Below are 27,472 nucleotides of genomic sequence, written 5' to 3' on the forward strand. Positions count from 1 at the left end.
TGTAATTTAAAAAACATTTTGTTAAGTTTTATAAGAAAAAAGTCATTTTGGAATTTGAAGATAAAACATTTAAACAAGCTAGACCTAAGTAAAATGGAACACCAAACCCTAGATAATGAGAAACACCAAAGTAAATAGCATGAGATCGGAGTGAGTAAGAAGTGAATGCTTTCATAATACTTCTCCTGCCTTTTCTTCTTGGAGCTCCTCCTTGAGAATTAAATAGCTTTCCAACTGAAAAGATACAGAGATTCTTTTCTAAAGGAAATACTTAAAATCTCTATTTAAAAAGAAACTGTACCAGAGTCACTAAAATTATTTAAATGGATATAGCTTTAAAGCTGTATCAATTTATCATTTCCATCCTCTCCAGGGAAATATTTTAATTAAAGAAAAACAGTTAAAATATTTCACTTATTCTACTGCTTGTTTTTAAACTCATGTTAAAAAAGATCCAGCCTGTATAATACTACATGTAACAATCAATATTTTGAAAAATTATGAAAATATATACCAGTTATTCAAACTGAAAAGCCTTACAATTCTAGAATATTTCTTATCTTCCTTCACAAGTTTTTTAAAAATAAAACTACATCCCTACTTGTCGATTTTTAAATTGTGGATTATAGAAATTGGCATTGTGGATGCTGAGAAAACAGTTCTTTTTGAAATTTCAAAGTTAAAAATAAAGTGAATGGTGCACTTTTTTTCATAAGAAATATAAATAATTTAGGGAAGTATTAGAATTTTACAGCTGTTCAGGAAAAATCCTCATATTTCCTAAAATAACTCTTTGCACAAACATTTAAGAATTAGATCAGTCATCAATCTCAGATGGTTCCTGGTGGCCAAATCACAATGTTGTATTTAATAAGCCAAAACCTGGAGCCAACAGGAATTGAAGAAAATCCCACTGCAGGCTGAACAGAGGCGCAGGTTGATAAACTCAAATACATCTGAGTTGAGTGAACGACCGAAACTGTCACCATATCAAGGTTAGTTGAGGAAGCCAGTGTCTCCAGCAAATAATGAAAGAACGTTGATCTAACCATTCACCTGAGTTCTATACGCATACTTAGGTCATAATTTAAATCCTAACTGTTCTCTAAAATTGCATTTGCCCATGTATATTTTCATAGTCAACCTGGCAGCCTTTGCGGCTCATTTTAATTGTATTTTAACTCTGTAAATTTGTGGGGGAGGTAAAGACAATATAATGTAATAATAATGTAATACCGTTGAAATTGAATTGGTAGCCCTGTTTGGGATGAGGTGGCTCCTATTCCCAGGGATAATAGATTATCTTATCAAACACAGCTTTCTCAAAGCTCTTGGCTCATTGTACAAGCATATACACACATATTAACACAGACATAAAATATAAAGGGAAAAATAATGCACAGAGTAGTGGTCTAGTTATCCATAGCTGTATGTTAAACAACTTTAATAATTTATTTGCTATCTTTCATGGTTCTGTAGTTTGTCTGGTGAAATTAGAAAGTTCTATCCTTGGGACGGAATCAGATGGAAACTGGGCTGAAATTATCAGAATGCTGGAGTAGGCTGGTTTTCCAAGATGGATCAATCAAATGGTTGGTAGTTATTTCTAGCTCTTTGCTGGGAGCCCAGCTAGAACTGCTATCTACCAATCTACACTTGGCCTCTCTGTGTGGCTTGTGGTTCTCATTTCACATGTCTGGGTTTCTAGAGGTACCATCCCAACAGCAACTGTTCCAAGACACCCAGGAGGAAACCAAGACTTCTTGTATTTTAGCCTAGGAAATTTAAATATCTCACTTCTGCCCCATTTGATTGGTTAAATAGTCACTAAAGCCAATCCAGATTCAAGGAAAAAAGAATTTTACCTCCTGCAAAGAAGAGGCAAAATCATACCACAGAAATGCATGTGAGATGGGAGAGACTGTTGCAGTGATTTAGGGAAAATATAATCTGCCATAATGCAATAGGACATTAGAGTGTAGAGGTGAGCATGGATTAAGGTGGAAATAACATTAAATGGAACATTCTTTATCAGCTATTTTCTCATGAAGCTTGCAAATCCCATGTATTCTTTGCAGTCTTTTCATCAGTACACTAGAAACTTCCGTTAGAAATTGACTATAGCGGCTGGGCGCAGTGGCTCGCGCCTGTAATCCCAGCACTTTGGGAGGCTGAGGAGGGCGGATCACGAGGTCAGGAGATTGAGACCATTCTGGCTAAAAAAAAAAAAAAAAAAAAATTAGCTGAGCGTGGTGGCAGGCGCCTGTAGTCCCAGCTAGTAGGGAGGCTGAGGCAGGAGAATGGCATGAACCCGGGAGGCGGAGCTTGCAGTGAGCTGAGATCGCATCTCTGCACTCCAGCCTGAGTGACAGAGCAAGACTCAGTCTCCAAATAATAATAATAATAATAATAATAATAATAATAATAATAATAATAATTTATAATAATAATAACATTAAAAAAACGCAAAAAAAAAAAGAAAAGAAATTGACTATAGCGATAGCACGGAACCACATATTTTATTCTGAATTTACAAATAAAAAAGTGGAAAAACTAGAGAAAATTCTTAAGATCCAAAAATCAAATTTAAAAAATGTCATTTCTTTTTCTCTTTTTGATAAATTATATTTTCAATTATTAAATCAACCAAAGAATAAATGCCAAAGATTATTACTTTTTTCATCAGTCCACAAGTTGATGGTTTCACTGGCGATTTAAGAAAAAATCAATTCTAAACTGTGAAATGCCTTCCAGTTATTTTTTGTTAAAGTTTCAGGGTGGCTTAAAATAAGCGTAATGCAAATTTTTTAAACTTGAATTTGGAAGCACAGGAGAGACTGCATAAGCAGGGTCATGAATTGAATATTGGCACCAAAGCCTTTCAAGGGAGTAGATATATATGTTAGTATTCGTTAAGTCAACTATGAATGGATATGATAACGTCCATGTGAAAAAAGAAGTATGTTTCTGGAGCTAAACTACAGATATTATCTCTACAGCATGTCCTTGAGTACAAAATTTAAGCAAAAGAAGTATTATCCTGATAAAACAGGCTGGACCAAATAATTATAAAGACACATATACTTCAGAATTAATTAATTCTATTATTCAAAGACTGTTTCATTAATTGCCTATTATATGCTATGTCTAGTACTTAGAAATTTGTTTTTAAACTGTTTCAAAAAAAGGAAAAACAATGGTATGGTATGTATATACATATATAAGACAGACCTATTCTTAATAATGTCTCCAACTGAGAGGCTGTGGACAGACTACTTCCAAGGAAATTCTGCTTGCTATGATGAGTGAGTCAGAGTTGCTCAGCTAACGCATAATCAAATAGTCTCCCGTGTTATGATTTCAGTAGCTATTTTAGTGTTCCCTAAAAGCTTAAAATGGAAATATTAGAATGACTATTTTAAAAGTGTCAACAGACACATGCAATGTACCCTGTAAATTAAATAATAGAAAGTAATTTAGTATGTTCACCTGAAAAGGAAATTGATCTAGTGTATGTCTCCTCTTTTATATTTCAATCTATGATTCTTCTGTAAATAAAATTACAGGCTCTCCCTCAAAATGGGTTACCCTGAGTCAAATAATTCAGCTTGATCTATTGGTGTGTTTGCTTCCTATTGTGTGTTTTCTGCTTTTGCACAAACAACAAATATTCATTTTTTTAAAAAAGATATATTCATTTATTCTCAGATATACAGATTGCACCTGTGAAGGTACAAACATTAAGAGATTATACATGATCTCTGGCTTCTACATTCCAGTCCATCAAATGGGAATGATAATGCAGTCTGAAAACTACTGTGGCTTGGGAAATGCAGTGTCCTATGAAAATAAGAGAGGGGTTAGTTACCATGACTAGGATAAGACAGAGTTTGGAGAGAGGAGTGGCGCCTTCCCAGAAAAGTAATTTTACCTGAAGGATTAATAGCATTTATCTGTGGGGAAAGTGCTGGAACCATATTCCAGGCAAACAGAAGAGCAGTAGAAAATCTGAGAGGATAGCGGGAACAAGATAAATACAAGTTTCTGAAAGCGGTTAAGTTTGGCTGGACTGGGGGTGAGGGAGAGGGAAGATGGAGAAAGAATGAAGGTTTCTATTGTTTTAAATATTTTGACAGTTTCCAATGAGTAATAAAGAATTACTCCATAGTTTAAGCAAGAAAACGATACGTTGAGATACATTTGCATTACAGAAAAAGCACCAGAGTTATAGGATGGAGAAGAGACTGGAGGAGTCATGAAGAGAAGCAGGGAATCCATCCAACCTCTAGATAACGGTAGACTCTCCCAAAGAAGTGTGGGGGAAATAGAGAAAAGTGGCAGAATTCCCAAAGCTCAGTATTTGGGAAATAGAATCTAAAGATGTGGTGACTGATTAAAACCAGGGCTGAAACAGAAAGAAAGTCTTTAAATTTTTAGCGAAGAGTTGAAGTCACTATAAAGAATATTTTATTAATTTATGTAATAAAAATATCAATCTTTATATGTGTGCTGGTATGTTAAAACAATGGATGAAAGTTAATGATTTTGTTTTATGGTCACACAGAAAAAGTCCACTTAATTTCTGTGTAATCAGCCTAATGATAACATAAATATCTACTTTTTAGAAAAGCAGTACTTTAACACATTCAATTTGCCCTTAAAATGTATAATTTCAAAACCAGGAGAAAATAAAAGAACTGAATCATAATGTAAAATATTGATGAAAACTTTATAGTATTCTAACTTTCTAGTTTCTTCATTTTTCACTCTCACATTGAAAGAGAAATAAAATAAAATTTTGTATAATTTAAAGCTATGTTAACTAAATTTTATACAACCAAATATATCCAAAATGTTATCATTTTAACATGAAATCTATATAAAATTGTGAATGAGCCATCTTCTATTCTTTTTCTACTGTCTTTGACATCTGGTGTATATTTTACACTTGTAGCACATTGCGCTTTGTTGTATGTATGCATGTATGTAAAGATAGGGTCTTACTTTGTCACCCAGGCTGGAGCGCGGCAGTGTGATCATAGCTCACTCACTGCAGTCTCCATCTCCCAGGCTCAAGTGATCCTCCTGCCTCAGCCTCCAAGTAAGTGGGACTACAGGCGTTAGCCACTCCCTAGCTTGTATATCTCATTTTAAATGCTGAGTAGCCTCATGCAACCAGTGACTGTCCCATTGGATAAAGCAGCTCTGGAACACAGAGAAACACACCTAAAAGGCTGCTTGCTCTCTTACCGTGCTGTAACAAGCTTAGCAGATGGTCACCATGAGCACAGGTTAAAAAAAAAAAGGAATTAATAAAACCATTTGAATCTTTGTTTTGTCATGTAAACATGGCCATTGAGAGAGAGAGAGAGTTAAAAGCCAGAACAACTGAAAGTTGAAACTTTGCTGATAAGTTGATAGTGGTCAACAAAAGTACTGAAAAGTGAAATATGTATTCAAAAACCCCATATCCCCCAAAACTTTAATCCATTTAAAATAATCCCATTAAATGCTGCCTGTTCAATTTTATTTAAATAACTCTTGGCAGCTACTTCATTTGGAAGTGGCAGCTTTTTTTGACACCAGTAGTTTAGTAAATCCATGGCAGGAGATTGCAAACCAGTTTCCAACTTGATTTAATGCTGTTTTAAGTTTATAAGAAAAATGTCACTATGTAAACAAGAGACATTTTGATTAAACACTAAAGTTCTTATTTTGGCTGTTAAATCAATAATGCAGCTGGATTGAAAGTGTTTACATTCCCTCAAAACTGGGCTTCGGTTCAGCTAGTATTGCACTGACATCATTTTCCAGCAAGATCTGGCAGCTTTCAGCAGCCAGTTTAGAAATATCCTTTGCAAACAACCACATAATTTTCAATGTTAACACATTTCAAGAAGAGGGTCTCACAAATGCCAATGCTTAAAATAGTATAGTCAATCCAGAAATAGTCTCTCATCTAATGTGTAATTTACTAGTAAAATCTTTTAAGGTAATTTTAACAATATAAGACAAAAGGCCTTTGATTGCATTATTTATCTTTTTCACCTGAAACTGACTTTGAACTGTTTCCTATTTTCCCTTGTACAGTAGATTAATTAATATGTAACTCATGATAATGTACCTTAAGTATGTTTTGGTGACAGAACACCTGAAAACCCTGCTACTTTTTCCTAAACGTTGAGCTCCAGGTAGAACTTCATAAACACTGATACATTGCTTAATTATATCTACAAACTAGGAATGTTTTGAAAATAGAAAATAAGGCCATATTAAATGTCTAAAACGACAATCACTAGGATATATAGTCATTACCCCCAAAAAAGGGCAGTTGAACAGATCACAAAAGACCACCTGGAGTTTTTCAGGGAACATTAATTTAAAACTTGCATATTCAGTATCAGCAACCAGAAGTTAAAGAAAAAATATAATGCTAAAATGTATTCAAGACCCTCCAGTAACTATGATTTTATGTGAATTAGAAAAAGGTCACTATGATTCCATTTCAGAAGTAAGACACTCTCGTCCAGCTGAGTGAACAAAAGGATTCTAGAGTCTATATTTGAGAGTTACAAACACAGAACTTTGAACTATAGGACCTCAAATTGCTTACCTGTAGAAATTCTCTGACATTAGAGCCCAGGACGCGCAAGATTGTATCATAACCAGATTCTTGGCAAAAGACGAAAAACATCTTCCCAAACATTTGGAGGATTTCTCCAGCATTGAGATCTATTTTACAAGTTCAAGAGGGAAAAAAAAGCATATAATAGGTGAAATATTGTAATAGAAAGAATGAAGGTAAGTGTTTATTAAAATAATTTAAAATGTCTTCCATTTTTGTGCATGGCAAACATAGATCATATGAAAAAAATCCCTCCAGGACAATACAATGAAATCAGAGAAGACAATGTATAAACATGTCAATGGTGTACATTTGCATTTACAAGCAAAGCAACCAGTTTTTCAGCTTCTATTACAAATTACAAGTGGAGCATACCTAATCTGAAAATCTCAAATTCGAAATGCTCAAGAATCTGAAACTTTTTGGTCACCAACATGACACTACAAGTGGAAAATTCTACACCTGAACTCATGTGATGGACTGCAGTCAAAACGTTGTTTCTTGCGGAAAATCATTTAAAATATTGTACAAAATTGCCTTCAGCGTACGTCTATAAGGTGTACATGAAACATAAGTGAATTTTATGTTTTGATTTGAATCTCATCCCCAAAATATCTTCTTATGGATATGCAAATATTCTAAAATCCATAAAAAAAAAAACAAAAACAAAAAAACTAAAAGCCTAAACGTTTCTGGTCCCAAGAGTTTTAGACAAGTGATACTCACCCTGTACTTAATTTTGACCTTTTTAAAGCATATATTTGATATACTACTTCTTTTTTCCAAAAAACACAAATTTTTAAAATCATCAAGAATGCACATGACAATATTTTGATACAAAATAGTCTTCATATAAATATGTGTATTTAATAACTTGATTACATATAATATGTACCCTGGTGTTCTGCTTTTTTCTTAATAAACAATCATTAATATTTCCTAAAGCTTAAATTTTCTGAATCAATTTTTTTTTTTTTTGAGACAGTCTCACTTTGTCGTCCAGGCTGTAGTGCACTGGTACAATCTCGGCTCACTGCAAACTCCACCTCCCCGGTTCAGGCCATTCTCCTGCCTCAGCCTCCCGAGTAGCTGGGACTACAGGCACCCGCCACCACATCTGGCTAATTTTTGTATTTTTAATAGAGAGGGGCTTTCACCACATTGACCAGGATGATCTTGAACTCTTGGCCTCAAGTGATTCACTCACTTCGGCCTCCCAAAGAGCTGTGTATCAATTTTAATTGCTATCTTATTCAACATATGAATGCAATAATTTATTTAACCCATCCCTTCTTATTGAAAATGTAATCTTTTTTCAGTTTTTGACAATATGTGGAACTCCAACATGATAACACATACATGCATCTTAATGAAAACAGATCTAATAATTTCTTTAGGAAAAATTCCTGAAGAGTTTTAATATTTTTAAAAGGCTTTCATGATGCAAAATTATTCTCCAAAAAAGTTGTCTTAATTATCATCACATTAAAAATGTGTATGATTTCCCATTAACTCTACTCCATCATTACACTAGATATTTCCATTTTTGAGACTGCCAAATTGATAAGAAAAAAGTTATTTCATGTTTGTTTCAACTTTGATTGCTAGAGGCTAGATATTTTTCTTGTTAATATTAAATATTTACCAATCTTTTAAAAAAATTTTTATTCTACTATAGATAGCATTTGGTTTCCTAGTTATATGTAGCAAAACTAAAATCTTCATTCTATTGTATCCAAACTATAGCCCAGTTAAAAATTAAGCACTATGGGAATAATAGATACCACTTTGAGAACAACTTTTTCTCCATGAAATTTTTAAAACTTTGCCTTCTTCAGGAAGGTATTTGTCTGTGGTAGATCTCAGTTTCACGTTTCTTTTACCAATAGCTAATTTAACTTGTGACTGCAAAAGAGATTTGGAGAAAACACATACTATACTTGAATAACTACCATACTGTTGACACCACAACTGATGTTGTTACATTAAGTATCAATAATTTTCTTTCCTTCCTGAATACATGGCTTTCTTTTGGGGGAGACAAAGGACTGGGCCTGGCATGGTGGCTTACACCTGCAGTTTCCGCACTTTGGGAGGCAGAGCCAGGTGGATAACTTGAGCTGAGGAGTTCAAGACCAGCCTGGGCAACATGATGACACTTTGTCTTTACCAAAGATACAAAACATTAACTGAGCATGGTGGTGCATGCCTGTAGTCCCAGTTACTCGGGAGGCTGAGACAGGAGGATCACTTGAGCCTGGCAGGCAGAGGATGCAGTGAGCTGGAGTTGGGCCACTACTACAGTGCAGCTTGGGTGACAGACCCAGACCTTGTCCCAAAAAAACAACAAGAAGAACACATTTACTCTTTTCCATTCTCTAAAGAACTTGTAAAAGGAAAAATAAGACTTGGCATAGCCTGAGCCTAACATGATATGTGGATTTCCACCACACAACTGTGCAGGTTGTACAAATGCTCTGCGCCATTTGCATAACCCTGTGTTGTGATCTTGAACCACGCATTCTTTGAGCTTCTATGTGTAACTTAGCCAAAGAAGGAAAGTTGCATTCAACTTACTGAGGACTTTGCTTGCAGCAGCAACCAAATCATAAGTTTTGGAGTCATCATATATTATTCTGACAAGAAACTGTCCTTCTTCATCTAACTGTGCCTCTTTTCTGGAAAACAAAAACAAGAGAGAGAGAGAGACAGACAGAAAAGTTGAAGTTAAAAAAAAAAGCTACTATAGATATAATAATTGTATAAACAATGGTTTTATCTCTGAAATAGAATTTTTTTTTTTTTTGGGCAAATTTGTTTAAACAGCATCATGTACCTAAAATTCTAGTGAGAGAGCAGAAATGATGTCATATTTCCCTCCCTAAATTAAAATGATATATTTAAGTATATTTTAGCAAGATTAACAATACATAGTACTCTACTGCTCAATACAATACCTGCCATTAAATATAATCAATGAAATAACTTTTGGGTTAATAAATGTTTAGCAAGTTTTTGTTGAGTCCCTATTATGTGCCAGACATTGTCCTGGGTACTAGGGGTACAAGATTTAGTAAAACAGACAAAAATCTCTGACTTCTTGCAATACATATATTAAGGGAAGACAAACACAACATAAAGTTAATAAATAACATATAATGGTAAGTATTACACTTTGGAGAAAAATAAAGCAGAGCAGAGCAGTGGAGAGCTCAAGTACAACAGCCAGGAAGGCCTCACTGAGAAGCCGGCATTTGAGAAAAGTCTGAAGGAGCTCCGAGAGTGAGCCACGGGCAATTTAGAGAGATTGTGTTCTGGGCAGAGGGAAAAACAAGTGCAAAGGGTGAGGCAGGAGCATGCCTGGGGTGTCGTAGGACAGCAGAGGCCAATGTAGCTGGAACAGAGGAGGGGGAAAAGTAGCTATCAGGGAATGAGTGGGAGAGGTAACATGAGGCTACAGTGCTTGGCCTGGTTGGACATTGGGATAATTGCCATTTACCTCAAAGAGGTGAAGGGCTTGAGCACTTATGACATGAGTGGTGATATAAGCTGATCTAGGTTAAAGGGGTTCACCTGGCTGCTGCATTGAGACTAAAGGGGTACAAGACAGAGGAGAGAGACCATTTAGGAGTCTGCTGCCAACATTCAGGTAGGAAGTGTTGGTGGGCTGGGCGCGGTGGCTCTCGCCTGTAATCCCAGCACTTTGGGAGGCCGAGGCAGGCGGATCACGAGGCCAAGAGATCGAGACTATCCTGACTAACATGGTGAAACCCCATCTTTACTAAAAATACAAAACATTAGCCAGGCATGGTGGCGGGCACCTGTAGTCCCAGCTACTCGGGAGGCTGAGGCAGGAGAAAGACATGAACCCGTGGAGCTGGTAAGAAGTGCCTCAAACTCATATATATTCTAAAGGTAAATTCAGCATGATTTGCTATGGATTGGACACAGGGTGTGAAAGGAGAGGACTCAAGGAGGACACTGAGGTTTTTGGTCTAAGCAACTAAAAGTATGTTGTCACCAGGAGCAGAATTGGGAAAGACTTGTTGGAGGCAGATAGGGGGTCAAGGTCAAGAGCTATGTTTTCAACATACTAAGTTTGAGATGCCAAGTAGATTGATAAAATCTTCAAATACATCCTTAGCTTATTAAACACAGTAGCTCAAAACATACACAGTACTAGTGAAAGAAAATGATAATTGTTTTTAATAGTTGTCATGATTATATAAATGTATTTATTAGGTAGGATTTGAATTACTTTTCTCAAATAAGCATTCAAAGAAGAGGTGAAATCCATTGTTCAAAACACTACCGCCTACTAGGCATGTAACAAAATTGCACATGTACGTCATAAACGTATGTAAATTTTAAAAACCCACATGGTCAACTGTAGAAAAGAACTAAGTTCCAGATATCATTGCCAATGTTAACTTCACAAAAATACACGGAGCTTGGATGTCAACCTCTTACTCTCAATCCAATTCATGGGAATCCTTGTACGTTGCCAGGAGAATACAAAGGAAACTAGCCACTCTAATTAGGCGAGCTTGCAACACAACAGCTCAAATAACTCCTTAAATATTGTCAAGGAAGTCATTAGTCACTTTCTCTCTTTCAGAAGCTGTGCTATCACAGCTGCCACTCATGACTATATCTGTGTATGCTCAAGGGGAAAATTCCAAATGGTGGTATGTCTTATATCCATACCTTAGTATGCAGATAGTCTTAAAAACATCCTCTGCTCTTCAGAGCACATAATTTATTTGCCTGCATTTATTCATATTTTTTAAAACATGTTTTCAGTAAGCACAGAGCTCTGAGGCATTTCAGAGCCCAGGATTTACCAGCTAAATGAACCCGAGCAAATCACATGAAGCACATAAGCATTAAAATCTCTCTTTTCTGGCCGGGCAGGTTGGCTCACGCCTGTTATCCCAGCACTTTGGAAAGCCCAGGTGGAGGATCCGTTGAGCTCAGGAATTTGAGAACAGCCTGGGCGACATACCAAGACCTCTTCTCTTCTAGAAATAAAAAAAAAAAAATTAGGCAGGCATGGTGGTGCAAGTCTGTAGTCCCAGTTACTTGGGAGGTTGATGTGGGAGAATCTTGCTTGAGCCTCGGGAGTTGAGGCCTCAGTGAGGCGTGATCTTGCCACTGCATTTAGCCTGGACAACAGAGCCAGATCCTGACTCAGGAAACAAACAAACAAACAAAACCTCTGTTTTCTGAAGTGGGAGCAACAAATAATTCACCTTTCACAACAGTAAAGAGATAAAGTATACAAAAATATATTCTAAGCAGTTAAAGCACTATACATATTCCCAGTGAGTATAGTGCTCCCCATGTCTACTCAAACTATTATAGCACTGTACATAAAATATGAAATTCTTCTCCCTTTTTCCAAACATAAACAGCTGTTAAACAAAAGCGACACAACTCTTCAAAGACCTCAAGTCTTTTTAATACCAAAAGTCAGTGAGATATCAAAAAATATGAAAACGTAATATACAAACATTTTCTTATCCTCTGATAAATGCTACTATATATTTTCTGCATTCTAATTTCTAATTGTAAAAATATATATAAAGTACAGGAAAGGAAAAACTAAAAAGAGAAAATAAGCCTCCACTACCCTGAGATAATCACTGCTAGTATAATTTTCAAGTTGTTCATGCTTTAATATACTTATATATAGAACATACTGCTTTAAAACCTCCTCATTTGAGTGCATATTTGATGGATATCTTTTTATATCATAATTATACTTCTATACCATGGCTGCATAAAATTGCATTGTAGACATATTGAAGTCTTGGTAGGTAGTTAGATACTTTTATTTTTTCCAAAGTATAAAAAAAGTGACGAGTATCTTTGTAGCTTATTATACTTCTGTGTACAAATAGAACAAATTCCTAGGAACGGGATTAATGGTTTAAAGGATATGGATACCCTATGTTTTGTCATTTTGCTATTAACATTTTATTATGAAACAACACTGATCTATAGATTAAAATTTTGGACACTCTGACAGAACATTCTAATCAAAGATACAATAAAGTAGAGATTTATTCATGTTTTCACCATTCTGTTTCTTCCAATTGGAATAAGTCAAATCACATAAATTTCTGAAATAAATGCAGTTTATTTGAAAAACTCACCAATCTCTAGTAACATAAATAAACAAGGTACAAGCAGAATTCCCCTCTGTGTAAAATAGGGGAACAGCCATTTCCTCAGAAATCGCCTAACCATGGGTCAATGCATTCCTCCTTTCCTTTCTCTCTCTTTATTAAAATAAGCTCCCTTATTGTCGAAGCTTTACTTCCTGAAATGACCAGTGTCAATGCTCCCTGGTGGGGACTGAAATAGAAATTAAACAGTAGTACATGGAAGGAAATAATAATCTTCTTTTAAAAATTTAACTCTGAATTCCTTTGAATTATTCAAACTACTTAGGACTCTTTACATCTTTGGGAATGTGGGGCTACCCTTTTTCTTTTTTTTTCTGGTGGAAGAGCTTTACCACAAATATTTGGATGCCTATTATGTCCCAGCACTTTTCTAAGTACTTTTAATATATCAACAAACAAAAGAGATAAAGATCCCTGCCCTCATAAAGCTTATATTTTAGCTGGCAGATACAAGTAATAAGCAATAACCATGATGTATAACAAAATGATATAATATGTTATGAAGCAATAGATGCTATAGGAAGAGGTAGCTCAGGATAAAGACATGAAAGTGGAAATGTAAGTGGAAGGGGCTGGATGCAATATACATATGAGGATAATATACATACATGCTCATGGTAGGCTCCATGGGGACAGCGACGTCTGAGCAAGGACTTGAACACGAAATCTCCGTCCTTACCACCTTACACCTAACCTTTCTGGGACCACTTCCTTTCCTTCTCTAGCCTATTCTTCATCTTCTTTCCTTTCAGGGGAAAAGTTAATTGGAAATATCGCAAGAGTTAATTGGAGGTATCACAAACTCTTTAGTTTGAAGTGATTTAATACACTAAACTGAGATAGAGAACTTATCGTGGAAAAGGAGTAATAACTAAGAGAATTAATTTCAGACAATATGGCCTTTGAAGCTAGTAGAAAATTTGAATCAACAAAGCCTTCTCTGTTGTCTCTCGATTCTCAACACAACTTTTCTTCTAACTTTTAGGTAAATTTATACATAATCAGACTTCATGCTGTCAAATGTTTTAGCCTCCAGAAAGCACAGATATATGATGATAACCATTTCCCAGAACTCCGCAAAATATAGCTGTCACTGTTCTTTGAGGAAAGGTTTAATGGCTTCCCTTCCCACATTGCACAATTCTTTCTCTCCTTAGCTTTAGAGCTGTTTTTTCATCTGCTACCTGAAGTCACAGAGGGCAACCAGTAAAAGAAAGAAAAGTCAGGAAGTAAGCTAATATGTAGATTACATAAACAATTTACATAATTCAAGTAATATTACTTCATAATTCTCCATCCCCCACTTTGCTATCCCATAACTTTTAAGTTCTTTCCTCAAAAGCAAAGGCAAGAATAACACTTCTAATAACTTAAAATTTATTTTTGTGATAAGTAGAATTTATATGGGCTTAAATTATCCAAAGTCAGCCAAGTACATTAACCAAATTTTCTAGACTCAATCATTCTCTCAGAATTATTTTTTGAGCTCCAATTTTGTTTAAATTGTTGCATTATATATACATTGTTAATTATTATTGTGTAATTATGTAAATACATCACAGGTCAATTATGCAATTTCCTTATTATTTAAATTACACTTATTTTACATGTGAGAAAACCCACAGGTTTCCCTGAGAACCACAGTTTAGGATTTTCCTGAAAATTCTGGATACACTGTCATTTTTTTCAATGCTTCTTAGATGATAAAAAATATCATATAAACTATAAGTAAATTGGATTAAACTGTTTTCAAGAGTGCTCATCTATCAAATAATAACCAACAGCACTACAATCCTCATGCGTCCTAGTTTGTGTTACATTCTGTTGTTGCTTACTATTATTATTTTTATTTTTAAAAGCCCTACCGAATCCCAGGTGAACATAGTCTTTCACTATTTTCAAATACTATGACTTGCCGTATTTACATACCCAATGACTGCTTGGTTTAAGCATTAAAATGTTCTATTCAGTGGATTACTCAATGAAAGAGATCAGCAGACAATAATACATATTTAGATAGGTTGAAGTTTAAAAAGCACTTTCATTGGCTAACAAGCAAACCTACATAAAGAGAAACTCCCTTGATTTCATCTATGTCATAAGTCATAGTCTTTCCTCACACAGTATGGAAAATAAACAACTAAGCCAATCCCATGTGCAGTTTGGGCAGTATCACCTCATGGTGTTTCATTTCCTCATCTGCAAAACAGGCTAACAGCAGCAGTTACCTCCGGTCATTGTGTTGGTTAGCGGAATTAATCCATGCAAAAACCTCAGGATAGTACTTCTCTCACACTTAATGCCTGATACTTCCTCTAACTGGTATGTTGGAGAAGATGAAGGAACGGAAAAAGAAGAAAGAGGAAATGGCAAGTGGAAGAAGAGAAGGGAGGAATGACAACAAAATCTTAGTCATTTTTATTCAGAATCAAATGATTAAACTAAATATGTGCACTTAGTATGCAGATTCGCTGATAGAATTTACAAACTAAAATAGCCAAGAAACAAACAAGCTCTGTCTCCCGTAAGAGCTTTAAAAATAAAGATCAAATTCTCACCTGGGAGCAAAATCAGAAATAACACATTCTTTGTATTTGTAGCCACAATAACTGTTTAGAAGTTGAATGCGTATAAGTGAAATAGTTTCCCAATAGCAGTCAACTTCCTACTTACTCTTATTTGCTGGAATTTAAGCAGATCCTTTATTTATGCTAATTACCTTTCCACAAAAAGGTAGTTGGTATTTTATAGTGGGGGTGTTTGGTAAGTTGGGAATTTTTTTTTTTTAACGTAATTACTGGTGCCTAACCCAGGTGCCTGGAACTGCGTATGTGCTTAATAAAGGTATACATGTTTAAAAATTAGTGAATGAATGAATTAAATCGATTTCCCCATATGTTTCTAAGCTCCCTACAAAAAAAACAAAAAAACAAAACAAAACAAAAAAACAAGCAATCAAACATTACTGACAAAAGTCCATCATTTGCTTTCAAAATTAAGAATCTTTTATAATTTATTTTTTAAAACTAGGTATACAATTTGTCCAAAATGTCCAGGTAACATTTCTTATAACTTCACATACAAGGAGATATTCCTTAACTACAATATGTGAACATAGAAAAACTGAATTCATATTCTGGCCCTGAGCTTCTGCTACTGTATATTTTTAGAGTAAGTTAAGAATATGATAAGACTGCTATATTTCAGTTAAAGAAGTTTTCCGTGGAGTATTTTGAAAGGGGAGAGCCTGAACACAGGCATGTTGAAAACATAATCTCAACATAAGGTCTGCTCTTGGGCAGAAAAGGTCAATCAGGATCAAACAATCAAACTGACCAATGACAGCTCCAAGACACTATTGATCCTGTAAACAACATTATCAGAACACATGCTGTGTTAAAAAGCAGTATGTAGATGTCGTCTTGATAATAAATCCTAGAACGGTCCATTGATGTGAGCTGAAATGGTACCATAATGTTGCATTGTCCCCAGCCATTATTAAAACTAAAATTCCCCACTATAAACTGTGGATAGTAACTATATATAACATCTAAAAAAGTAAAACTTTATATTCCTTTTTTCTAAGTGGCTGTGAAGCATGAATAGCTTCTGAGTTTTCAATAGCCTAATCTAATGATTCTCAGTAAGCCTGACCCTCAAAGGAGAGACTCTAGTTTGAGGGAACTGCCAAGTGGAGAGACAGGCCCTTTAAATCCAGTAAAGACTTCCTGCCTGAACCCCCTTTTAGTTGGTAAAGGTCAGTCCTTTCATGTCAATGTGTTCACTCATCCAAGCACTGTAAACAGTAACAATAAATGCTCTCATGAGTGACACCCATACCTCAGTTTTAGGGGAAGCAACAACAGTCTTGATACATAATTGCATGTTTCTTTCTGTGACCAGCCTGACACAAGAGACCCTTAATGGTAATTTCTCCAATTTTGAAAACATATCCACAAAACTTATAAACCTTCGTTTGAGCTGCTGAGCCATTGTCAGCAGCTTTAACAGACAAATGAATTTACTCAGACACTTGTGTGTATGCTTTATGTCAATTCACCTTTAAAAATATTATTGTCAAAAATCACCTGTATACATGCTTGAACATTCCAAGAAAAAAGAAAAACCAGCAGGTAGTACTAATGCGCAGAAACATTGCCCATGTCCTTGCTAAATTGGTTATCTATAGGTCTTTCTCTTTGGAAGAAAACATATAACATGATAATTATGAGTTTATCTGTGTTCAGTTCCCAGCTCTAATGATTAATAGCCGAGTGTTTGAGGCAAGCTTTTTTTAAGCCTCTATTTTCTTATTTGCAAAATGAGGATAATGAAGGAATCTATTTTCTGTGATGGTAATGAGGATTAACTGAGATAATGACTATAAAGCATATAGGACTGTGACTGCAGAACCATATGGTATTTGTTTAATATACGTGACATATTACATTCAAAATAGCATGACGTGGTGAGAGCCCATCTGGTTTTCAAATTTAATTTTATTATTCTAAACATTGAGCTATGGTCTATAACACTGACTTTAAACAGCACCACACATCCCTGCCTTTTAGGCACTTGCTAAAGGATTTAGTCATGTCCTGAATTCAATCTAGCAATTGTTTTTTGACGTATGAAATCGTCATTCTAACAATAGAGTTCTTAGTCCTTCCAATATATCCACATATGACATGAGAAAACAAAAGAACTCTGATGGTTCCAAAAGGAAGTGCTGTTATGTATTGCTACATTGCTGTACCTTCTGCCCTTGCTGATATAAGAAATGTTTATTTTGCACAGCAATGTCACTATTAACAATTACAATGAACATATTATAATGAATACTTGAAATGTGTTAAGAGGGTAGGCCTTAAGTGCTCTCACTACAAAAAAAGAGGGCACCTATGTGAGGTGATGAATATGGCAATTGGCTTGATTACAGTGATTATTTCACAATGTATATGTACATCAAAACATGAAGTGTACCTTAAATATATACAACTTTTATTTGTCAATTATATCTCAATAAATCTGGGAGAAAAAGAAATGTCTATTTGAAAACAGCTTTTATTTAAATAGTAGTTGAAGATGTCACCATGCTGACATAAATTCTGGTTGCAGAAAAAAAACCTTTGATAAAAATATGTATGTGCTCTATTATTTGGAAATGAAAAACGTGAAAGATACATCATTCACATATAAACATCCATATTTTTATTACAGAAAGAGAGCCTGATATTTTATTGAATATACAGAGAGAGGGAGGGAGAGAGCACTCTAGGAAGAGTTATGGAGGCTAGAGTCATGGAAGATAGACATTAATCAGCAGTACAAATACTTAAGTACAAACTCTTGGATTATATCACTATGAAGGAAAGGGAAAAGTTTGGATGTGACAGAAGGTTCCCTTAAGAAGTGACATTTGTTTTGACATCTCAAAGCTGACAGGTGTTTACATTTACAGGAGGGTTGGGGAGGGTGAAGAAAAGGAGACCATACCAAGCACAGGTGTTAAACGGACACATTTAAGGCTCAGTATGGCTGAGAAACTAAAAACAGGTCCATGGGGCTGGAATGCTAAGGGTATGTAGGACAAGTTGAGTGAAAGGTTTTCATGTTTGGGTTATCTGAAGATTGACCACAAAGAATTTCAATAAAGTTAACAATTTCATAATTCATGATTCAACAATGAAGGGAAAGTAGACCAGAATAAGCAACAGAACCAAAGCCACAGTAACAAGGAGGTCCAATAAATACTTCAGAATGTCTACTTTTACCTGGAATAAAAACAACTTTAACTTCACTATTTTTTGATATAGTTTGACACAGAAAAAGATGCTTCATTTTGCTAGACACAAACAATGAAGACCTTTTTTTCTCCCATCATTTCCTCTTTAATGAACAAGGAGGCAAAGGAGAGAATGTAAAGCTGCAACTACTCACGTCTGCTGAGCTGTTACCCTTGGATCTAGCCAGTTAGATTTCCATTCATTTCCTTAAGTGTGTTTTCCTGTTGATGTCTGCACAGCATCAACCCATAACTATAGTTTTCCAACACATTAAAGAGAAACATTTGCTAGAGGCCCTTATTCTGGAGAAAGGCAAGAAAGTAGAAAGGACATTGTTCTTGCAAATCATAACAATGCTTAGTAAATGTTTGCCAAAACTACATCTGGGTATATTAAGAGTGAGAATACAGATTTTCTGATTTCTGATGTTCACTGTAATGTGCAAAGATCCTTCTGACATGCCAAATTAAATGATGTGCTCCTCTGATTTTTTTTAATTCTCTAAAATTGCAGAATGCAAGGAAAATAAAGACTCCAAGACCCAGTTTGACTTCTGAGGAATACCTCAGATCATCAGAACCAAAATAAAACTCAAAAGAAACACCCACAAAACCCTGAGATCATGTGATGACCCGCCTTATCACCTAGGTGCCTGCCATGCTGCTCCCAGACATGGTCCAGGTTCTGGAAGAGTCCTATGCAAAGAGCTCACTAGCAGGTATGTGATGGAGTATACACATGGGCATCCAGTTCCAGCCACAAAAGATAACTTCAAACATTAGTGAGCTTGTCAGCCAACATACAATACAATGCAATGCTTTCCTCTGTATTTCAGGTCAACTGGCAGATCTTTCTACAGAAAAGGATCCTGATCCTAACAATGATCTGGTTTACTTATTTCCTTAGTCTGTATATTAATGTGTTTGTTTGTACTGAGGAAGTTTCCGGGTAAGAAAATAAATGTGGTTTCATTTTTGTATGTATACTAGTTTAGTTCCTATTTCATAATTATACCTTAAAAGAAGCATTAAACCTGGCACCAGAAGAACAAGGGCTGAAGTTCTGACTTTTCAGCTTCCTATGTATAATTCTCTGGGACAGTTAGTAATTACATATGGGAATTAACCTCTTGGAAAATCAACTTTGTTATTAAAAAAAAATTGAGGTGTAAAGTCCTTTCCTCCTTCAAATGGATGTTGTAGCAGTCAATCAAAATTATAAAGAGAACAAAACTTTGGAAATTTGAAATTGCTTTATAATATAAAGTACGCTTACTACTTTAAAACATACATAGGTTTATTCCTACTTAAGCAGGTCTACAGAAAGGTATGGAAGTTTAAATCACACCTTCATAAATACGAAAAGCTGAATAAACATGGCAAAACATGGTGATGTGCTCTTTTGTTTGTTTTAATTTGCTTTGATACAATGGATATTAAGAGCATATGTTGCATTTCAAAACAAAATAATGAAAAATGATGATGATGATGATGATTACTTATCCTAGAGTGCTAAAAAAATTTAGACTGATAGAATATAGACTGCAATAATATTTTTTAAAGGAGGGCTTAATATCTTTCAAGTAAATTGGGGAAGTGGAAAGTTTAAAAACTCTGATTCTAGAGTAAAAGAAAAAATAATCGTCATTTATTAAGCTATTGTCAAGAACTATGTTAAGCATTTTGCAGACATTATTCAATGCATTACATCAACTCCATAAAGTATTTTTTTTTTCCTTTATGCAGTGGAGGCTTGGAAAGCTTAGGCAACTTGGAAAGTCCCATAACTAGTTTATAGCAAAGTGTTTCCTTATTTGAACCATAATGATTAATTTGTGATTAGCAAATTTAAAAAGACACATTAATTTCAAAACTGGAAGTATATGCTCTCCAACAGTCAAAAGGTTCCTATATTTGAGTTACAGGCAGGAAAATAAAAACAAATAATAAGACTGAAATATCATGAAATCTCTAGAATTTTTTTTGAAGGTAGGGATTACATCATTGCTTTTCTATCCTCAGTGCCTAAAATGCTGACTACGCTCATTAAAGATAAACGTTGTATCTGATTAAGCCAGGACAGCGTACTTTTTTTTACAGACTTTTAATCATTTGGGATTTTTCAATGTTTTGGATCTATCTTCATAATTTGTATGTTTCAGTGAGGTTAGAAAATCTAAAATTGGGCTGGGCGAGGTGGTGCATATAATCCAATACTTTGGGAGGCCGAGTCCAGAGGATCACTTGACGACAGGAGTTTGAGACCAGCTTGGGCACACAGCAAGACCTGTCTCTAACTGCTCTCCTCTGCTGCCACCCAGAAAAAAAGAAGGAAAGAAAGAAGAAAAAAAATCTAAACTTAAACCCAGTAATTTGACACAATGATGAGTTTAGTCAGGGCTGATGGAAGGATGACAGAGATGGGAAATCAAGTATTCAGGTGTTTTTCTAGGGTATATCACTCCTAACTTTATTTTCTACCCTGATAATTTATTTTTGTCATTAGTTAGAAACCATAGCCTCTTAAAAGGACTATCTGAATATTGAAAGGAAATCAACAAAACAAACTTTGAAATAGATTCAGAGGTCTCTTGCTTTTTCACATTTCTTATGGTCTAAATCAGAGGTCTGCAAACTAGAGCCCATGGATCACATGTAGTCCACTTTGTCTGGTTTGGTTGTTTGTTTGCGTTTTCCTGCTCCAAGAGCTAACAATGGTTTTAATATTTTTAAGTGGTTACATTTTAATAGTTATATTGATTCCTACATAATATCCTCAATTTTACCTTGGCCTGCAACACCTAAAACATTTACTATCTGGCCCTTTAAGAGAAAGTTTGCTGGCCCTTGGTCTAGACAATTTTTCTTCTTCTTAAGAGGAATTTAAAACTTTTGTGAAATGGTTATATTGTTGGTAAGAGTGTAAGTGGATACTGAGTTTACAATGAAGCATTTTTGGCCCTTATCCACTTAGAATTTTCTGTCTGCCGTCTGGAATCTGTTACTTAGGGTTTTATTTGTCATTTAATGTTTGGCATCTTTTTCCATCCTTTCTCATGAAGGATGGATGGCCATTTCCTAGTGAAGCAAAAAAGTATTATGTAAATTTATATAAACATCATTTTAGATAGTTTCTCAAAGACCAAAAGAAAAAATAAGAGTTTGGTACTTACTGAGACAAAAACATTTTTTTTCCTCCTATATTCAATTGCTTATAAAAAGTTAAAACTGAAAGCATCTTGGACCAATGACTGCTGTAATATTCCCTGAAGCAGAGGGTAGGGAGGGGAGGAGGAACCAGAATCACCCAAGGAGAATTTTTCAATTACACTCCTCCAGGTTCTCCTCCCCTCTCCCTAGGCAGCAAGATTCTTTTCTGTGGAAAGCAAATGCTCTTCCAGGAAGCATTTAGTAATTACTCAGGGGTATTGGATTGGAAACCAAGGAGCAGCTTTAATCCGATCAGTGCAGAGAGTTCAACCATGTTCTCTAGCCCAGACACTAAACCACATCCAAGACCAGCTGGGGTCCACCCAAAGATGCTTAGACAAATAAAGAATCAACACTAACACCTGGATTACCAACTCCAGTGTGACTAACAGTTTTTCCCTTGCAGGGGCATAACCTTGAGGCAATTTTATTTAAGAAAAGACCAATTTAACTTGTTTCATTTTTACCAGAAAAATTATGTCATGGATGATTGGAATTTTTATTATTTAGACAAATTATGAATGCTGTTGGAAGCTACTTAAAGATAAATTAGTAAGTTAATAAATAATTTTTTAAGTACAATGGAACAATATTCTCAGCTTGATTTTGCAGAGCTAAATTCTCATCAATTGAATCTTTACATATTTGGACTTTCTCTGGGAAAATATGAGCAATATAAACAAACCTCTTGATAATATAAACTTTTTAAAATGTCTGATATATTTCCCTATAAAGTATTATTTTTCATCTCTGTATTTAACAGTGATCTAAACTAATAATGGCTAGGATATCCAATCTAAATCTGGTTAAATTACATAATGACTGTTTAATCATAATAGCCATCTTTTATTCTGCTCTAAAAATTCTAAGCATATTCATTGTCATAGCATATCTACCAGCACATTTGGGAATTTCTGTCTTACAGATGCAAAAGCATCCTATGGAGGATATATATATACATATTGCATTTATAAATTTACAAAGGAAGTGGCTTAAAAATAATTAGGTAGTTAAGTTATACTGTTAACAATCTTTTTTGGATGTCTGCCTTCTCAATATCTGTCTACTAAGCAAAATAAAAATTATAGTGCTATTAAGATGGCCAGAAAATTCAAATCCCAAAGTAACTTTTGGTGCCTATGTTCTCATTGGATTCGACCACATAATTGCCAAATCTCTACTTCTGTTTATAATATGTATATAATATGTCCTGTGGATAATATAAATGGTTTCTGAAACATGAAAGAAGTGCTCAGTGATACAGATCCTGGGGAAAGAAAAGTTACATTTTAGTGCTTAATATATAACCCTGGTCATTTCTATGGAAACAGATAGTTATGAGAAATCACCATCATGTAACTGCATAATAAGGCCTATTAGAATTGATTGCTAATACCTGTAATATGCTTAGGGAAAAACAGCATGGAAGCCTCACCTACCTGAGACAACAAAATGAAATCAGTAAGTACAGGAAATCAGAGTCAATAATAACAGTGTATTCCCATCTGCCCACCCCGGTAACCCTTCCTTCTAACTTTGTTACAAAGATAGTCTGACTGTTGTGCTAATATGAAAACCCATAAATATGGTTTTGGAGTAGCTAGTTGGTGGTAGTCGGCTATTCCGTAAGTTACATGCAAATTTTATGAGAGTGAGAAGGAAAAGTAGAACTTTATTAGAGTGAAATAGTAACCTGCCTGCAGACATGCTGACCCGTGAGTCATTCCAACAGGTTTAAACTCTCAGGTGGGTGTGGTATTTCCATTCATACCCCCAGTACTGGGCTCAAAGCTCCAGGACTAAAATTAGAATGCCTCCTAGAACTGTAAGTCTTCAACACAGTAGAAAAAAAAAAAAGGGGGGGGGGGGGGGGGGGGGGGGGTTGGGGGAGGGGGCGGGCAGTGGGATTTGGGGAAAATGAAAAACTTTCAATTTTCACTTAATTTAAGAATGAATAAATGCGCTTAATTCACTGTTGCCCAAGAAATAATCTCCTGCGTGTTTCAGCATACCAAAAAGGCCTGACTTATGCCAGGTGTGAAAATCATAAAGAAGCCGAAGTCTTCCGTTTGTTTCTAAGGCCTCCGGGGGCAGGAACCTCTCGGAGGCCCGTGTGGTCCCTCGGGGCTCTATCCCCGTGGGAGCTGCCCAGCCCGCCCAGTCTGGGAGGGCCGGCAGCGCGTTCCCACGCTCTGGCCGGGTTGGGAAGCCGTGGTGACCCCTAGGGGCTCCTTTCCGCGGTTCTCGCCCTCGCAACCCCGCCCCAGCCGCCCCTCCCCTCCTGGTTCCAGTCCCAGAGCGTGGGAGCGCAGCTGCAACGGGGAGCGACGCGGGGAGGCACCTCCAAGGATGCGCGCCCGCGACCCGGCCAGCCGGCTGAGGACCAGGCGAAGTGCGTGGGGGCCTCCCACACTGGGCGCCGACCTGGGCCACAGCCAGGGGAGCCGGCCACTTACTTGATATCTTCCCACACCTCGGGGCCGTAATTGCGGATCACCAGCAGCTCCAGGGCGTGATTCACAAATCCGTACTGCGGGGACAGGGAGAGACTTGAGCGTCAGGGACCCGCTGTATCTGAGAAGCGGCTTGGGGGCGAGGCGGCTGCCTCTACACCCAAGGCGCTGGCTTAACCTTTCACCCCGCCCCTGACTCCTCTCCCTCAGGGGTACTATGTACCGAAGGGGTTGGATTGTGGGGGCTCAACCCCCCAGTCCCTGGTGGATTCTCCCCGTCACCATCCGCCCCACCCCCACGCTATCTTGCCACCCTCCTCACCTGTCACCGCTCCGGGAGAGGCTGGGCATCGGGGGCAGCGCGGGGACGCGAACCCGAAGCCTTCCCTGCCGCCGGCGCTCAGCCTCCCACAGTGGTGGGGCCGGCCAGAGCCAGGAAGACCCCACGCTTCCGTCGCACCTCCCCTTCCCGAGCTCAGGAAGCTGCGGTGTGGAGCGGCGAACCCGCCTGGGAAGCAAAGGCACCGATCGCCCCCGCCACGACTCGCGGCGTTCCCACCTCCCCTGCCTGGGCGCGGGCAAGGAGTGAGGCTGCTCCCGCTGCCGGCGGTGAGCTCCCAGGGCCCCCGAGCCAAGCTCCGGCTGCGCGGCCAGTTCCCTCGCTGCCAGGCCGGACGAGGAGGGGTGAGGTTCCGGCCGCACCCGGCTGAGAGCACTTACCATGGTGTCTGCACCGGGAGCCGGGGAGGCAACCCCCAAGCAGAGGCACGGCCGAAGGGACCCAGGCAGCGGCGGCAGCAGCGGCAGCGGCTACAGCGCAACCCGGCCGGGGAGGCAGCATTGAGCTGGAGCAAGCACAGCCGCGTCGGCCCGCCCTGATTGCCACCTCTTCCCGGCCAATGGCGAGTCGAGCCGCAGGGGGCTGGTCGGTGCCCCCCCGTTCTTCAACCAATAAGGGACAGAGGAGGGAATTCGGATGCTCTCAATGCTGCTGCGCTACAGTGCCTTCCCGCCCCCGCCTGGTGACAGGGCCTTCGTTTGAGGCCTTAACAATGACAGCGGAGAAGCCCCAGCAGTGCTCCTTGCATGAATTCTGGAGCGGAGGAAATGCAGCTCTTGTGGACCCACTAAATGTATTATTATTCAGAGATCTGCCCTCAGTGGTTAACACAAGCAAAAGGGGGCAGGGCGTGTTTGTTGTGTGAGCGTGTATGCGTGTACTTTGCAATGGACAGACCTTAAAAGGAATATCATCTGTTGTTGACATCCTCATGCTTATCTTTGTCTTGCGGATAAACATTTCCTCTGTGGCTTGGTCCCACAACAGTTTATAGCAAATTTAAAACTAGTAATATTGAGAAAAACGTATTTTTACTTCTAGTCAGTGAGACTAGTTGAGTGAACCACCAAAAATTTTCAGTAGTGTAGTTTGGTGGGCATCTTGTTAAATCCAGTCCTGCCCTTTACTAAACTGTACAAGATCCAGCGATGTTCTAGGCTTGATCCCAGTGGGACACCTTTTCCTATACCATGTCCGGGAGCCATAATTCCGGTGAGTTTGTAACACTCTAGAGTGGGCCTCTGTTGCTGTTTCTCAGCAACAGAGGAACTCGAAAGGGACCAATACAAAATGCACAGACTTTAACTACTCTACCTGCAGTTTACGTTCTACCAGGCCCTTAGGTTAGTTAACGCTCTGAGTCCTGCCATAGAGAGAAGATTAGAGGAACAGGAAGTGGCAGCTTATTAAAGCTATTTGTACGTGAGGTATATAGACTCTAGCTGACTTTTAGGGCAAGGTCAGAAGCGAGGTCATCAGTCTAAAGTGGACCTGAGAAGCCAGATGATATTCTAAGATGAGAATAGTTTGTTGTGAGAACAGTCTCAATATGGTTAGAGAAAAATGTCAGAACAAGATTGTGCTGACATCAGAACCCAGAGAGCTATGATGAAGGAAACTGATGAAGAAATAGTGGTATATAGCAAAAAAGCAAAACAACAAATTACTTTAAAAATTTCCATCAATGGTGGAATGAGTAAATAGATTATAGCCTTTTGTACAATCTAACACCTTGTTTTAAACAACTATTAAAATATTAACCATTATTTAACAACCATTAACCACTAATTTTGAACCATTAAAATGACACATTAAACAACCATGAAAAAGCAGGAGGGTGACTAGAACATGATGATGCAGAAAAGTATTGTCAGGTTTACAAAAAAACACACGAATGTAATAATTTTCCATTTTTTAGAGGTAATACACAGTAAGGTGCTATGTGTGTAATAACACGGGCACATACATGTTGCTGTAAGAATAATTGTCTGGGAGGAAACACAGGAAATGTTGATATGGCTATCGTCTGTAATTAGAACCAGTGACTGGAATGGCCATGACTCTTACTTTTTATAACTTTCTGTATATTTTGATTGTTTTTCTACGTAGATTAATTTTGTTTAGTGTTACATAACTGAATTTTTTTTAACTTTTATTTTAGTTTCAGGTTTGTTACATAGGTAAATTACATGTCTTGGCCGTTTGGTGTGCAGATTACTTTGTCACCCAAGCACTAAGCATGGTACCCAATAAATAGTTTTTTGATCCTCTCCCTCTTCCCACCTTCCATCCTCAAGTAGGCCCCAGTGGCTGTTGTTCCCTTCTTTGTGTTCATGTGTACTCCATGTTTAGCTCCCACTTGCAAGTGAGAACATCTGGTAGTTGGTTTTCTGTTTCTGTTAGTTCACATAGGATAATGGTCTGCAGCTCCATCCATGTTGCTGCAAAGGACATGATCTCACTCTTTTGAATGTCTGCATAGTATTCCATGGTGTATATATATACCACATTTATCCAGTCTAACATTGATGGGCATCTAGGTTGAGTTCATGTCTTTGCATATAGTGAATTCACATATGAATTCACATATATTCACAACTATTCACTTTGTGAATTGTTTATTTCATTCCATGTGACTAGTGCTGCAATGAATGTATATGTATGAATGTGCTTTTATGGTACAATGATTTATACTCCTTTGGGTATATGCTCAGTAATGAGATTGCGGGGTCAAATGGTATTTCTGTTTTAAGTTCTTTGTGAAATCACCAAACTGCTTTCCACAATGGCTGAACGAATTTACATTTTCACCAGCACTATGTAAGAGTTCCCTTTTCTCTATAACCTTGCCAGAATCTGTTGTTATTT

The 27,472-nt window shown here is 37.2% G+C and overlaps 1 protein-coding gene across 3 annotated transcripts in view; it reads right to left on the reverse strand.

Moving 5' to 3' along the window:
- Window positions 1-25,335, reverse strand: part of GUCY1B1 (guanylate cyclase 1 soluble subunit beta 1) — a 48,366-nt gene extending 23,031 nt beyond the window's left edge. Inside the window, exons 1-5 of one of the 3 annotated variants that reach the window (XM_023228093.3) lie at window positions 24,985-25,332; window positions 24,587-24,772; window positions 24,268-24,341; window positions 9,203-9,303; window positions 6,614-6,732 (exon numbers count right to left, since the gene is read on the reverse strand). In XM_023228093.3, coding sequence (XP_023083861.1) covers window positions 6,614-6,706 — 93 coding nt within the window. In that variant the 5' untranslated portion in view covers window positions 6,707-6,732; window positions 9,203-9,303; window positions 24,268-24,341; window positions 24,587-24,772; window positions 24,985-25,332. Of the gene's footprint in view, window positions 1-6,613; window positions 6,733-9,202; window positions 9,304-11,469; window positions 11,622-24,267; window positions 24,342-24,586; window positions 24,773-24,984 lie in introns of those variants that run through there. The other 2 variants (XM_023228087.3, XM_023228099.1) reach the window with 2 other exon arrangements.
- Window positions 25,336-27,472: the final 2,137 nt, after the last annotated feature.

This window comes from Piliocolobus tephrosceles, chromosome 3 (genome assembly GCF_002776525.5).
Source record: "Piliocolobus tephrosceles isolate RC106 chromosome 3, ASM277652v3, whole genome shotgun sequence".
Taxonomy (NCBI): Eukaryota; Metazoa; Chordata; class Mammalia; order Primates; family Cercopithecidae; genus Piliocolobus; species Piliocolobus tephrosceles.